General features: G+C 25.5%; 1 protein-coding gene across 1 annotated transcript in view; it reads right to left on the bottom strand.

The window, feature by feature from the left end:
• Positions 1–2,675: 2,675 nt before the first annotated feature.
• LOC111614023 (rhotekin-2-like) overlaps positions 2,676–15,183 on the bottom strand; it is a 31,849-nt gene continuing 19,341 nt past the window's right edge. Inside the window, exons 5-9 of the mRNA XM_023355400.1 lie at positions 14,699–14,903; positions 12,451–12,576; positions 9,110–9,269; positions 3,148–3,264; positions 2,676–3,082 (exon numbers count right to left, since the gene is read on the bottom strand). Of these exons, the coding sequence (XP_023211168.1) occupies positions 2,910–3,082; positions 3,148–3,264; positions 9,110–9,269; positions 12,451–12,576; positions 14,699–14,903 (781 nt within the window). The 3' untranslated portion in view covers positions 2,676–2,909. The remainder of the gene's footprint in view (positions 3,083–3,147; positions 3,265–9,109; positions 9,270–12,450; positions 12,577–14,698; positions 14,904–15,183) is intronic.

Here is a 15,183-nt window from a genome sequence, read left to right as displayed (position 1 = left end):
TTTGAATTTCATCAATTATTTTTTTTTAATTTACTAAATTCTAAGAAAGTAAACTTTAAGTTTTTATTCTGACTTTTACAGTGCCTTCTTTTTAAAAACATTTAAATCTTAATAACAGATTAATGAATAATTGTTCTCATTTTTACCTTCTGCAGATTTTTATGTATGAAAAGAAGCATTCAAACACTTTCAGGATCTAGTCTGCTGCTTTTCTTGTTGCAAATTAAACCAGAGGGTCTGAAGAGTCCATTTCTGTATATATTGCATGATATTGGAGGTAATTTGTTTGAATTAACTCCAATATCACATCATACAGACCAGTGGCATGCTGTGACATTTGATGATAGGGAAGCTGTCTTTCTGAAAAAAGCCGACTTCCAGGGGCAATCAGTTAATTGTATGTCAGACTGATGCGCAATTAACTGATTGCCCCTAGAAGTCGGTTTTAATCTTACCATTGTTTTTCACATGTATATAAATTTGTAATAAAATAAATAATGCGGTTATAACAAAACATTAATTTTAATTAATTCAAAGTACATTAAAATATGATACAATGTGTATTTATAAATACAAGGGGAAACGGTGCTTCCATAGCTTCCATGGACAGCACACCACTGATACAGACTCTCTAATATTCATATATTTGAATGTAATATTCACCCATCTCTATTTTAAATTCATTTTAGTAATTAAACAGACAATAATTTCTTATTTCAGATATCAAAAATTATTTATTTAAAAAAATGTTTTTGGTTCTCCTTGAGCTATCATCAGTTTAAACTTACAGTACAAAATTTGCTTATTAATCTGCTATTCTTTTTGGAACAACTTATATAAGCAATTATAGAATATGATAAATATAACCAATTTTCAAATATGACAAATTTAAATGAAAGCATGGTATAAAGTTACCAAGTTTTGTTAATTTTAATGAAGTTCAAGTCATATTTCTTTTTAGTAGTTTTTATAAAAGTATTTTTCTAAAAATGCACAAATAAAATTTATTCTAACTGAAAATTTGTAATTTAATAATATTAATTACTTAATATTGAAAATAAAATTTATATATTTTTAAAAATTACATTTTAAGTTATACTATTTGCAATTCTAGTGAATTAAAAAATTAATTTTATAATTCTGTTAATTTTCAATTTATTTGTAGAGTTAACTTATTCTATTTGTGCTTTTTTAAATCTGAGTTTCATAAAAATGATAATATAGAAAATTAAATTATTATTATTATATAAAATGAATAGAAATTTCATTTACTTTAACAATATCCAAATTATAACAGTCTAAAATAAATAAATATAACATAATGAATTAAGCATAAAATAAAGAAAATAAATAAATAATTATTTCATTTACTACTCGTGAATATTATAAACACTATGCAATAAAAGAAATTAATTTACAAATGATGAGAAAAATTTACATTTTAAAGGAAATTCAAATATTAAAATTGATGATATTGTATCATAAATATCAATACAAATTAATTACATATGCCTTTAAGGCAATAAAAAATAAATGCAACAACATAAAATTAACAAATAAAAATCTTGCTATTACATATGTTTAAATCCAGTTTTGCTATTTTATCTCATTTCAAAAGATAAATAATTTAATATTTTATGATTGTCATAGACAATATGTTAAAAATATATTCTTATATTTTTTAAAACATAATTTTGTATTTATGAAAAGATGGTTACAGAAAATTTTTAAATTTTAAATAGCAAATTCATTTTTCTATATTTGTAAAATACATTATTATTATTAAAAATATTGCATAATCTTTTCTCATAAGTGTATGTAAATAATTTAATGTTATTATTGTGCTTATATTTCAATTCTTCTACCTAATGAAAAATTAAATACAGATCATACATATTAAAAAACTTTTCCCATTCATTTAATAAATGATAAATTAACTATATAAAATCAAATTTTTTAAAAATTAAAACAGTTTAAGTTCAAAAGTATCTGAGAATAGAAAAAAAGTTCATTTAATTAATTTTTACATAATGTTTGATGATATATGTGAAATAATTTTTAAAATACATACAATTTTCTTTATATTTTTTACTATTTACTTCTGTTTGAATGCTTTTACCATTAAACTTTTATCATTAAACTGTTTGTTGTTCCATTAACAAAGAGAAAAAATTTAAGAATTTCACATTATACATTTTTCTGATATATTGATTATTATTGATCCTATGCTATTCGAGATGAAAAAATTCTAGTATTTGTACTTAAAACTAATTAATTAATTTGTAAAATTCCAATTGTGATAATAAAATAAAATAAATTCAATCAAATGAGAATTAAAGAATAATTTGTAATGATTTATGTTAAATCATTTAATTATATTTAAAATTACTTATTTTCAATTAATATCTTGTGGTAAAACATAAATTGATATTACAATATATTGTAGCATAGAATATTCATTTTATGCAAACAATCTCATTATGTTCAATAATATATGATTGTCTTGTGAGTTAAAGTAAAAAGAAAAATAAATTTCTTATATATATATAAATATATAAATAACATCTAAAAAATCTTCTGAATCAATAACAATTATAGAAATAAACACAATATTATCCATATGTATGTATTTAGTTTTAAAAAATACAGAATTTTTACTATTAAAAATATTTTGTAAAGTTATCAAATAAATTTAAGATATATAGAATAATGAGAATTAAGAAAAATGATATAAAAAATGAAACTGATGGTATGAAACTCTGTAATGCAAAATTTGGCCCCTGATAATTACAGTTTACTGTACTGGATTTTTAAAAGAAAACTATAAACAAAAACACACTTAAGTATTATATATTATACAATTATACTACATTAAAACTATTAACACATATCTTTGGATGATGCAAATATTAATAAAAGACTGAGTCTGCGCTTTGTTTTCTTGAATGTAGAAATGGATAATGACGATTGCCACTAGTTGAACTGGACGTAGATGACGTGCTAGAACTGCGAGAGCGAAATGACGGTGATGATAATCTACGACTGCCTTCACACAAATAAGATCCACTACATACTGGCATGTCTTAAAGATAAAATTTATTAAATACTTCATTAAAAAAAAATTTAAACATAATAAATATTTATTACCTTTAATTGGAATTTCTTCATAAAGAGATGTTTGTCTTTCTCTGAAGAAAAATGGAGACTGACAAGGTGCAGGTGATGGTATATCCATTGGAGATTCCATTGCATGACCCCAAAGTTCTATTAAAAGAAAAAATATATATACTAACAAGTTTCTAATTCTCTGTAGATAACCTATATTTTACAAAGTAAAATAAAGAAATATATTTTCTAATTCCAGAAACATCTTAAGTAACAATTTTACTAGTGTTCAGATACTAAGTCCTCTATCATTGATAATATTTGACCCCATGTCATTAATAAGCTTTAAGAAAATAAACTACTAATCTTTTATAGAGGTTCTTTTACTAACCTGGCTGTTATGCATACATGACAAAGGATAGTATTGGAATCATATCAAATTTGACCCTGTGGTTTTTCCCAAATCTCTACTTTGGTGGTTAAAAGTTGAGAGGGTGTCATATCTTGAGACAGATCAGACTTAATGAAAATTTTACTCATTATTAACAATTACAATTTTTTATAAACTCATCTCTAATATCCTCAAAATTAAGTGTTTTGCCATTTTATAAGAATCAATAATATAAAAAGTTTTCTATGATAAAATCTCATAATAGATTTCACCTCACATAATTTATTTATTAGTACAGAAGTACTTCAGGATAAGAATGCTTCAGCATATGAAATTTTCAGGATATAACATGAAATTCGAACATATTTTTGCTCCACGGTACGAACAAAAACTTACCATACAACATTACATTATTTTGCAGCGCTACTGCCATGATCACGTATTCCTTCTGTTCATCAGTCTCAGTCCGCGTGTTTGCTTCGTCATGCAAGGATCTTGCTCGATAAAGGAAATCTTCAGGTATTATCAGAAAGTGACTGATTTTATTGAAAAGAAACATTCTGAAAAGGTTCACATTGGCTGTATTGCTGCTCAGTTTAATGACATTTGCTAACGTCATTTTAGAAACATTTTAAAAAGTAGGCAAAGCCAAACCTCTTTGGATAGATATTTTACCAAGCAACCTCTATCCAGTGAAAGTGCTGGTAGAAGTGAAAAAAAGAAAGCAAAAAGCAGTGAATAAAAATTTAAAAATATATATATATAAAACAGAAAAGATAAAAAAAATTAGGTTATTTTTAAGTTATTGTTGCATTATGTTATGTAAGTTAAGTTTTAGTATCATTTCCCTTCTCCCTCTCCTCTGCCACCAGTTTACACCTCCACCGTCATCTATCCTCAACGCTAAAGTGCAAATAAAATTACATTTTTTAATCAATTATTATTCTATTATGGTTATTTATACATTTACAACTACAAAATGCATTTTTCAGTGTTTTCCTTACTAAAGTTTTTTTTTTTTTTTCAGTGTACTATTTAGCTTTAATTTGAGTGTGTTTTTTGTGTTGGAACAGATTATTTGGTTTTACATGTAATCATATGGGAAAAAATGATTCACCTTACGACATTTTCATGATACAATCTCAGTTTAGGAACGGATTAATTTTGTATCCTGAGGTACTACTGTAGTATGATTAGCAATATAAGTTATTTTTTAAATAAAATCTCATAACAGCCAGGAAAGTTACACAATTCGTTGCTGGATATTTTTTGTATATTAATGTATAAAACATTTTATGAACTTTTACAAGCTCATTAGCAGATACTTATTTTATTAAAAGAACCTCAATTTAAATTTCTGTCAAAAGCTTCTACATCATAACTTTTCTTAAGATAGATACAATTTTGAGACTTTTTATTGCTTATAAATTTAAACTTAAACATGTTTTTTTTTTAAGTATGTTAAGATGATGAAATGGATATTAAAAAAACAGAAGCCTTATGTTCCCTATCTTGAGATAGGAAATAGGAGAGTTAAGTACAGAAAGAGATACAGATATCAACAGAAATCAATATGTTACTCTCCAAAGACCACAAATTTGTTAAAGATAGGTATGAGGAAGAGGAAGTGGAACTTATAAAGAAGAAGAGGAAGACACTTAAATAAACAATTATTCATTGTGACATCGTCACAATGCCGGACTGCAATTTTTAATCATATTTTTAATTTATCAAACTTAAGCCTCCTCATGTAGTGGCATGCCCCTGTACATCATACTTTTCCTTTAACAATAGAATCATGCCAGTCTTCTATCTAACACCTTATAGGAGAAAATTTTTTAATTGAAATAATATCACTTCCAATTCGCACTAGAAGTTCTTATATAGTTAATCAGGGTCTTCTGCCCCAGGGTTTCCATGTCTAGTCTTGTCTTTCATCTATCTAACTCTATTCTCAAGATTAAGGAAAGAAAATGGACAGACAATGGATGGATGGACAACAGTGAGAATTTATAAGTCTACAATTTTTTCAAATTGCAGCCCAATGAGGAAAAAGAGCTTATAATTTGTGCATAGCTGCAGAGAGAACTAGGATAGTCATCCCATAAGAGATTCAATCTGTAAAATAGACAACAGCTAAAGACTTATGTAAAATATGAAGACCAGGTTGAGGAGTGGGTGTATTCCATTCCTATAAAATCAAATGAGGAAGGAAATACAGTTGGTTACATTGGGATCATATTAAGAATGTTTATCAAAGATTTAATGAGCCTAAGGATTCATTCAAGAGAGGTAAAAGTAACACTTGTAGAGTATTTAAATTACACAGAACCTGTATGAAATAAAAGTCAGGTTATAGTAGGGGGAAAAAAATATATATATATTGACAAGAGTTACTACTATTGTCAATATATATATATTGAATATAAGGAATTACTGATAGCAAAGGAAGGAAATAATGTTATTAATAAAAGAAAAAAAGGTTTGGAGCTTGACCTTTGGATATGGGCTATGAGGACAATGAATTTAGAGGAAAGAAAATGGAATAAAGCAGATGAGGGAGTATGTAGACTGAATAGAGTTAGTTTTGATTCAACTTACAGATACGTAAAATGTTTTGGATTAAAAGTTTATTTAAATATAATTTTGCATGACTTGAAAATTTTAAAATAATTAAATGCTTAAAAAAGAAATTCTTTTAAAATTTATAAAGATCTTTAATTTTAAAGGATATTTAAATTTAACAGAACTTTAAATGTAGTCTTAGAATTTTTAAACAAACTTTAATTTTAAGAAAAGGTTTAGGTTTTTAGAGAATACTTAAATTTATAATTTTTTAAAAAGTCTTGAATTTAAAACTATTTAAAAAAATTAGAACATATAAGAATTCTATCTATCTTATTAGCAAAACATTATGTAGAAGTGTTTTTATGTTTAAAGAACTTCTAATTATGTTTAAAAAATAAATGTTCAATTTTTTAAAAAAGTTTAAATTTATAACTAATAAAAATCAAAAAACGTTTCAAAGTTGTATCCATCTTAATGAAAAAGTTGTCACGTGGATGTTTTTAACAAACAGAAAGAAATTTGAACTGGTGTTATTTTAATCAAATACTCAGTTGTGTCTGATGATGAGCTTTTATAAGCTCAAAAACATTTTATACAGTACATTAAAATACAAAAAAAAGGATCTTTATGAAAGATTAAAAGTTTGTTTTCTTAAAGCTGACTAAGTTTTGTCTTCAGAATAATTCAAAAAATTAAAAATAAAGTTAATTCTAGATAAAGTCAACAGTTTTCTAATAAACTGAAATACTGTACAAAACTTATAATTTAGAACATTCAAATTGTTCTTTATAGATAAACTTGAAATTATTTTTTCATAAATTCAAAAAAAAAATCACTGAAAAAAATAATAAATAAAGTACATGTATTATACATGATATATACTATTATTATAATAATACAATAAAATCTTACAAAAATTATAAATTAAAATTAAAAAACAATTATAATTTTTCTACAAAAATACATGTTACATTAATTTTATAATTAAAAAAAATCTCTCTCTCTCTAAGGGATCTTTATTGACTAGCTTGTCAAAATCAAGTCTAATTATTTCAAAAGGATTGGAATTTTTCTGTTAATCATTTCTATAGCAAGACAGTGATTCATCATTTTTTCTATTAACCATATTTTCTGAAACATTCCCAATTGTAAATGTAAAAAATTTTACAATCTCCACGATATTACTGGTAAATAATTCAATAAATAAATAAGCAATTACCTATAAACCAGCAGTTAATTCTCTTTTGAACAAACATTTTCTTCTGTCTTTAACAGTCATCATCAGATTTCTATGTATTGGAATGTTTTTAAAAGTAAATTCCAAGAATTTAAAAATTGCATGTTGTGAAGTTACGCACATGCTCAATGTTGCATATAAGAAATTATTTTTTAAACTAGCTTCCTATTTTAAAAAATTTGTTGTTTATATAAATTATAAAGACAAACTTGACAAAGATCAATTTTATGTCAAAGAAGTAGGCCCTCCATGCAGCTGATAACGAGTCCATTTCTTTAAAATTGATATCTGTTCCCTCTTAAGCACTCCAAATATCTCCAGCTGTTTGAGATAATTTAGGTTGGCCTGATCCTCACACTGTTACAGTAATCGTGCATCACAAAAAGCTGCATCTTTGTTCGGTTCACTTCACTCTGGTAGATAATTTTTTATTTTTATTTTGATTTTCATTATATTAATATAATGTTACTGTATCTTATATATACATTTCATATTTTTCATTTTGACAATTCTAAACAATTTTACATCTTATTTCTCCAGCAATTTATTAACTTCATATACTATCATTTTCTGAATATTTAATAAGCTGTGAAATTGTTCACTTTAAAGGAATCCAGTTAGAACTTGAGCGGTGTTACATCAACAATTCTATATCTGTTTTTAAAGAAACATTTTTAATAATAAAGATAAACTTCAAATCTACATATTAAAAAAATTCAAATGTTCTAAATCTACTTTCCAGCTCATAATTAATATTGACAGTTAAATTTGTTTATGCATTAAAATTACAGTAAAGGCTCATTATTTCAATATTGCATAATTCAAAGTCAAGTCTAGTCCCCAGCCAATAGAATAGGATTTTACGTATATTTTAGTTCATATATTTCAAAATGTGCATGCAATGAGATTCAAACTTATTATCTGGTCCAGTGACTCCAAAAATATTATTTAATTTGAAATCTTCCATTATATTACGTGTTTATAAGGAACGTTTCCACACCCAACTTGCAGTTTTCATTTTCTGTTTTACCAATTATGCATTGTTAATTTATTGAACATCCATTCAAGATCATCCAGACATTGTACACATTGCCAATGATGAGAGAATTTTTTTATTTTTATGGAAGGAATTCAATTATTTTGGACATGTTTTGCAAGAAGATATTGTTCCAAAGTCTGTTAAATACACCTGCGTATTCATGATAGAATGTATACATAGCTTTAGCCATTAACAGAGTTTGTTTTCATCAGATCACATGATTTTTGTAATCTTGAACTCAAAATCACAAATTCTTCATAAAAGCAGCCATTGATCCTCTAAATGAAATTCCTTGGTAATTCTTATTAAAGCATTTAAGCTTCTTTCATACATTATTTTCAGGTCTTGCTTTGAATGTAGTTTGATTACATTTTCGTTGTTTTCATTAAGTACTACATGCCAACTGACAGTTTTTTCAAAATAGCTTAAATTACTAAGTAATAATTATAATATTAACACATTTCTAACCAAATGAGTGAAATTATATAAGGTAATGTGATAATTTTATTTGGAAATTACAAAAAAAATTTGATTTGAAAAAGTTTGGATAATTCAAAGATCCCTTGAGTTTTGAAATAACTAGGTTTTACTGTACTTGAATTTTCAGTGATTGCATTTAGATATAATTTTTCTCTAATAAAACAGGATGTTACTAAAGTGTAATAAGTTATTCCAAACTGAAATTTTTAATCTATCAATTGATGAAAGTAGCATTTTAAACTAACTTAATCTAAATTTGAAGTAGAAAATAAAGAAAAATGATTATTACTATGATCTTCAAGATGTTGATTGATGTGTTTAGTCCATTTCAAATATTCTGTCTCTGAATCTGCTACAACAGTATATTCCTGAGTTTTATCTTTAAAATTATTCTGTATTACAAAACTATATGAATATGTGCTAGACACTTCTTTGCATAATTTTGTATTCTAAAAAATAAAAAAATTACATTTATTATATATATATACATATAACATTTTTAAATAATTAACTTTCACTATTTGTTTAATTGTAAAACAATCATTTTTATTTACATGATTATCTCTATGTATCTATATTATTGCTATATATTATAATTCAACACTAAATGATACAAAAAGTAATAATTTAATTCAACAAATACAAATATAAATTAAAAACCATATCTAATATAAAAAAACTATATTGGCCTCACTCACTCACAAACATGTGAATGGAATCAGATTTCTAACTAGAAAAATAAATGCTCCAATGGATAAGATGATGCACAGAAAGTATGTTACCAGAAAAACCTGAAATCTCAAAAATTCAAACATTGTTTGTGTAGGAAGCATCAAAGTTTATTTCAAACCTATAAAATCAAATAGTGCGTGAATGAAACATAAGTGCCTATTTTTGAAAAACTAAGATAATGCAAGTAAACTAATAGTTATTAAAAAATACAGTAATTTCTTTTGTCTTAATATCTATTATTATTTGTTAAAAGATTTTTGATATATGTAGATTAAATAACTGCAAATAATATATAAAGCTAGTATAGTTTAAAAAACTCTCATGAAAAAAAGTGAAAGCATTGCAAAATGATTCAGAACATTGATGTTGGACTGCAAAACGTGATCAATGGTAGAGCCCCTATTATTATAGATATTAACAAAATATAAAATCAGCTTAAGTGTTAAATATTTAAATAATTTCTCCGATTTATATAAGTAATATTTTTTCATACTGTTCATACAGTCATCCTAAAGTTCATCTGCAATTTTATACTTCAATAACTAAAAANCAGAGCCATAATCACAGATAAAACAATTTATCACAACAGACCAGACATCACACTCATTGACAAACACAATAAAATCACATACATTATAGACATAGCCATTCCGAACTATGTACAAAACACATGCACTGAAAAAATGCATAGCCACTCACAATGTACAAAACACATGCACTGAAAAAATTAGCAAGTATACAGAACTCGCCCAGGAAATAAGGCATCTGTGAGGATGGATAGGGTGCTTATTGTACCTGTCATTCTCTCCTGTACAGGTGTGATACAACACACATTACACAAAAGCCTGGGAACATTACAATTGAGTAGAAATACATACATCACACTACAGAAGGCCACTATATTGAATACATGCCACATTGTTAGGAAATTCCTGAATACAGAAACACACACTGACACACTTATTTAATTTTAGTTTTGTTTTGGTTGCTATGCCTTGACACTGGTCCAGCATAGTACACAGCCACCGGTGTGAACCGAGTATAATTCACAAAACCCAACATAATAATAATAAACTAATCTATTTTATTTACAGATTTTGTTAATGATTTCAAATGGTGCCAATTGAAGAGAAAGCAATTTAATTCTGCATGCTTTGGCTTGCAGAATTAAAGTCAACAGCTATTGAAGAAAGTATACTTTTCATAATTAGTGGTTAATTGCTTAGCTTGACTGTATAGTAATTGAAGTAATTGAAGGATAGTAATTGAAGTAATTGAAAATATATGAAGTAATTGAAGTATTTCATAAGGATTTTAAGACCGTTCTGTAGACCACAATATAAATCTGAGTAACATCACACCAAGATGCAAATCATGAAAATGATCTTGATGAATCACATTACTATACATGATGTCAATGTAACAATATCATGTCAGTGCTATTTCAAGTAACAGTTTTTTTTTCTGCTGTAGATGAAATACGAACAGTTAATTAGGTTTGTTTTGGTTCCTTTTTTTTTAATGTCATTTATTTAATCTAGAGTGAAGGACAAGGAATCACTCAATGAATGTTGGTCTTCTTCTATACAAAAAGTAAGTTAAACAAAATAAAGAGCCAATACACTTACAAATACACAACAGTTTTGAATATGTTAGAGAACATGTTCAAAACAACTGCCTTCGGCAGCAACATAAAGATGTAGAACGTTAATTTTGGTGTTATGGATGGCATATAGCATCTGCACTCTATCACCTAGCAGACTGCATCATATTGGTACTTAAAGAGATTTACAATTTAGAAGCCAAAAAGTAACAAAAGCCAATACAAGATAGGTCCAAATCGCAAAGAGAAAACATAGTAATACCATACAGTACATGGAGGGATGTTCAGAGATATGAGATAAAACAAAAAAGAAAAATTGCCATTCACAAAGATATTTTTATGTATTTAAAATACAATGACAGTCTTTTTATAGGATACAAGTTATAATAACCAATTTGAATCAATACAGAGATGAACTTTAATATCTAACCTGTATACATGATACAAAATAGTTAATCTAAAAAGTAATGAATTCAGTAATATCTCATTGTTGAAAATAAACTTAATGCTATCATATACATATTAATTTGAAATAAATTGGAAAATTGCTACTTGCTGATCTCACATATTCCCATTGATATATTACAAATAAAAAACAAAATAGACTGAAATACATAAAATATGTACATACAATAAGTTGCTATGAAAAATTTTAATTCTTCATAGCAAATTATTGGTAACTAATTCTAGTACATTTCTCATAGATAAAAGTTGTTTTAAAGATAAGCCTTTTAGATAATACAGTAGCCTCAATTATCCAATGTAATATAATCTAAGGGTACCTCAGACAATAAAAAGATTGAACAACAGATAAATTATTGAATAAACTAATTTGGATGCATTAATGTGTATGATATACTCTATTTTCATCTACTCAGGAAGCTAATGACTTAAATTATGCAATAAAACACTTAAGTTTATTTACAATTGTATTTATTAAAGCAAATGTGAACTTACAATTAAAATTTCTTTAATCTATTATAAAGTTCATATTGTCATCAGAAGAGTTTACTCTGATAAAATTAATATTGCCAGAATAGTCTTTTTAAAACCTCAAGAGCCTCTCATATATTGTTATAGCCAAGATTCTTAAAATATACTAAACTGTACTGTTATTTTGTCTTTGTTGACAAATCATACTTCCACAATTCACCTTGGATAATGAAAAACTTTGATCAAACAAGTCTCAATTAATTAGAACTCTATTACAGTTATTATTTATATATTTTCTGAATTTTCTTAGCTAGCATACAATTTATATTCTTCTATATTTTAAAATTATTTTAAATTCTTACCTTATCTAAAAATACAGTAAATACTGGAGATAAAATCTGACAATCTTCTATTTTTGTCCAAAATGATAATTTACAATTCTTTAATGAACACCACATTCTTCTACATCCAGTGACATTACCAATTTGCTGTAATATATATATAGATTGAATAAAGTTAATTATATTATATTTTATTAATTAAATAACATATTAAACAAAATTAAATACTGTATGAAAAAGAATAGGATGAAAGTATTCTCAGTCAGATGCTATAATATTCATTTATCTTGTTTAAAGAATAATTTGGAAGTAAGGTAGGCATTAGAAACATTTCTTATTAAATTTAATAACTATAATTAAATTAATATTTATTAAATAATTTAGAATATTCTGGAAGAAATGAATTGGTTCAGAGCAGAACTCGAACCCACAACTAGTGTTTATCATGCAGATACATTTTGCCAGTTACGCTACCAAGACCTCCATCTGATTCTTCACTTCTAGGCATATTTATGCTAGTCACTTGCAGCACCAACTGGGGACAACTCAGTGCCTATAATATTTATTACCTCTAGTGCCAAATTACTTGGTACTTAATAATTATTAGTATAGTAATATAGCCCAATTTAAACTGGTAATCATTTGGGTTTAATGTACAGGTAATCCTTTCTTAACATGGTTTTGCTTAATGTGAGATCTGATTAACGCATGAAATCAATTGTGATAATCCCTTCTTATATGCAGCAAAAATTTTAACTAACACAGCTTTAACAGCTGTCTTTACTTAATTAACATAGATATGTTTTTCTCAGAAAATAAGGTATTGGTGAATTTGCTATTTTCGTTTATTAAAATAAAAATATTTGTTATTAACTAAAAATTTCGTCTAGTGGGTGATTGTTTGGTTGAGTACCAAGGTATTCTTGTATTTGATTAATGCAATTTTGATATATGCTGCAGCATTGAGGGATTAATTAACTGCATTCATCAAGGGATATCTGTAATTATTGGACTTTGAGATGTTTATAATTGATAAGAAATATAATCAAATTATATAAAAACACATTCTATAAAGCATAGAAATTTTTACAAACAAAAAAACTGAAAATATTTTCTACAATTTTAACAAATAATATGTAAATTTAATGTAACATTAATTCTTAATTACAAAATCTGCATTACAAAACATCTAAATTTAGCACATAGATAATTATAACTTTTTTATTCATATCTAAATCACAAAACCAGATATAAATACAGTAATAAATTATTAAGAAATATTTCTATAAAACATTTCTAAACAAAATATAAGACATGAACAATATTTTATCATAAAAGAATTTATGGATCAATAACATAAAAAAGTAGTGAAATAGCATAAAATTAAAAATAAAAGTTATTAATTTAGTGATTACTGACAAATTAGTCAATAATCACTCATTATTCTAATAATATCAACAACATATTATATTAAATATAATATATTATGGATATATATGTTCAAAGTTAATTAATCAAACTATTGTATTAAATAAGTCATATAATTTCCCATTAGAACAATTATATACTGTATATGTCAACATATAAGTAAACTTTTTAAACCTGAAAAAAAAAACCTCTTCAAAACTAGGGATCAAATTAAAAGAAAGTGTAAAAAGAAAATTTTTACCAAACTTATTAGTTATTAATTAATAACCATTACTTATTAATAATTATTCCAGTTTATTAAAATTATATGATTCAATAATAAGTGTGAATAGTAAATGCATTTATTTTCTCAATTTTTGCTAATTAAAAAGTAATGTTTTTAAATAGTTTTCTTCTTATTCTTTATAATCAAAACGTTTTAATTTCATTATTTAACCTCTTAATGTACAACTCACTCAAAACTTATCAGCTTTATTTCAAGAATTTATTCAAGATTTTAAAAGTTTGATTCTAAAGAAATTTGATTCATTAAAAGTCCAAAAATATTAAAATGAAAAAACAAGTTGAACTTCTTGAAATGAAGGTGGGTAAGATTTAAATATTTTTTTTGATATTCAATAATAGAGTACAACAAAAAGCAATCTTTTGTAGAAAAAATATAAAAATTGAAAGTGATAATTCAAAAGCTCTCTAATCAGAGTTCAGTTTACTTGTAGATTATTTTAGTTGGTATGTTTTAATGTAACTTGTTTCATAAATTTGTTGATTTATCAAATAAATTTAAAGTTAAAATCTTAATCAAAATTAAATCAAATCAAAATCAAATCATATTTATACTTACTTGTACAATACTTAAATAACCAGACATTAATTCTTCAACTAAACTATCTGGCTGTACAGCTAATCGACAACAAAAATGACCAAACAATGGTAAATTATGCTGTTGATTTGGTAAATTTTCAACAGTTAAATCATGAGTCTGTATGCTGCCACTGCAATCTGATAACCTTAATACAGCATGAGCTACCAAATCAAATTTTGGTCCACTAAATAAAAAGATTAGATGTTGTTAATGTAAAATCTTATATAAATATTTATGTATTTATAAAAAAATATATTATGAAAAGTAATATATTGCTTGTATGTCTAAAAAAAAAAATATATATATATATATATATATATTCAAGTGTGTCCCTATATTTCACTTTTCCGCCAAAACTACACATCGCACGTGAATGGTGTTTGTATGTGGTAGTAGCCCCAAGTTTCCATTCGTACATAGGGGTGGTTGCGTCTCGATAGCTATAAGGGTGCGGGAGATATGAG

This window comes from Centruroides sculpturatus, unplaced genomic scaffold (genome assembly GCF_000671375.1).
Source record: "Centruroides sculpturatus isolate CEXI.00-Female unplaced genomic scaffold, Cexi_2.0 scaffold1949, whole genome shotgun sequence".
Lineage (NCBI taxonomy): Eukaryota > Metazoa > Arthropoda > Arachnida > Scorpiones > Buthidae > Centruroides > Centruroides sculpturatus.
Note: the sequence above shows the minus strand (reverse complement) of the source record. Positions and strands in the feature narration are given on the sequence as shown.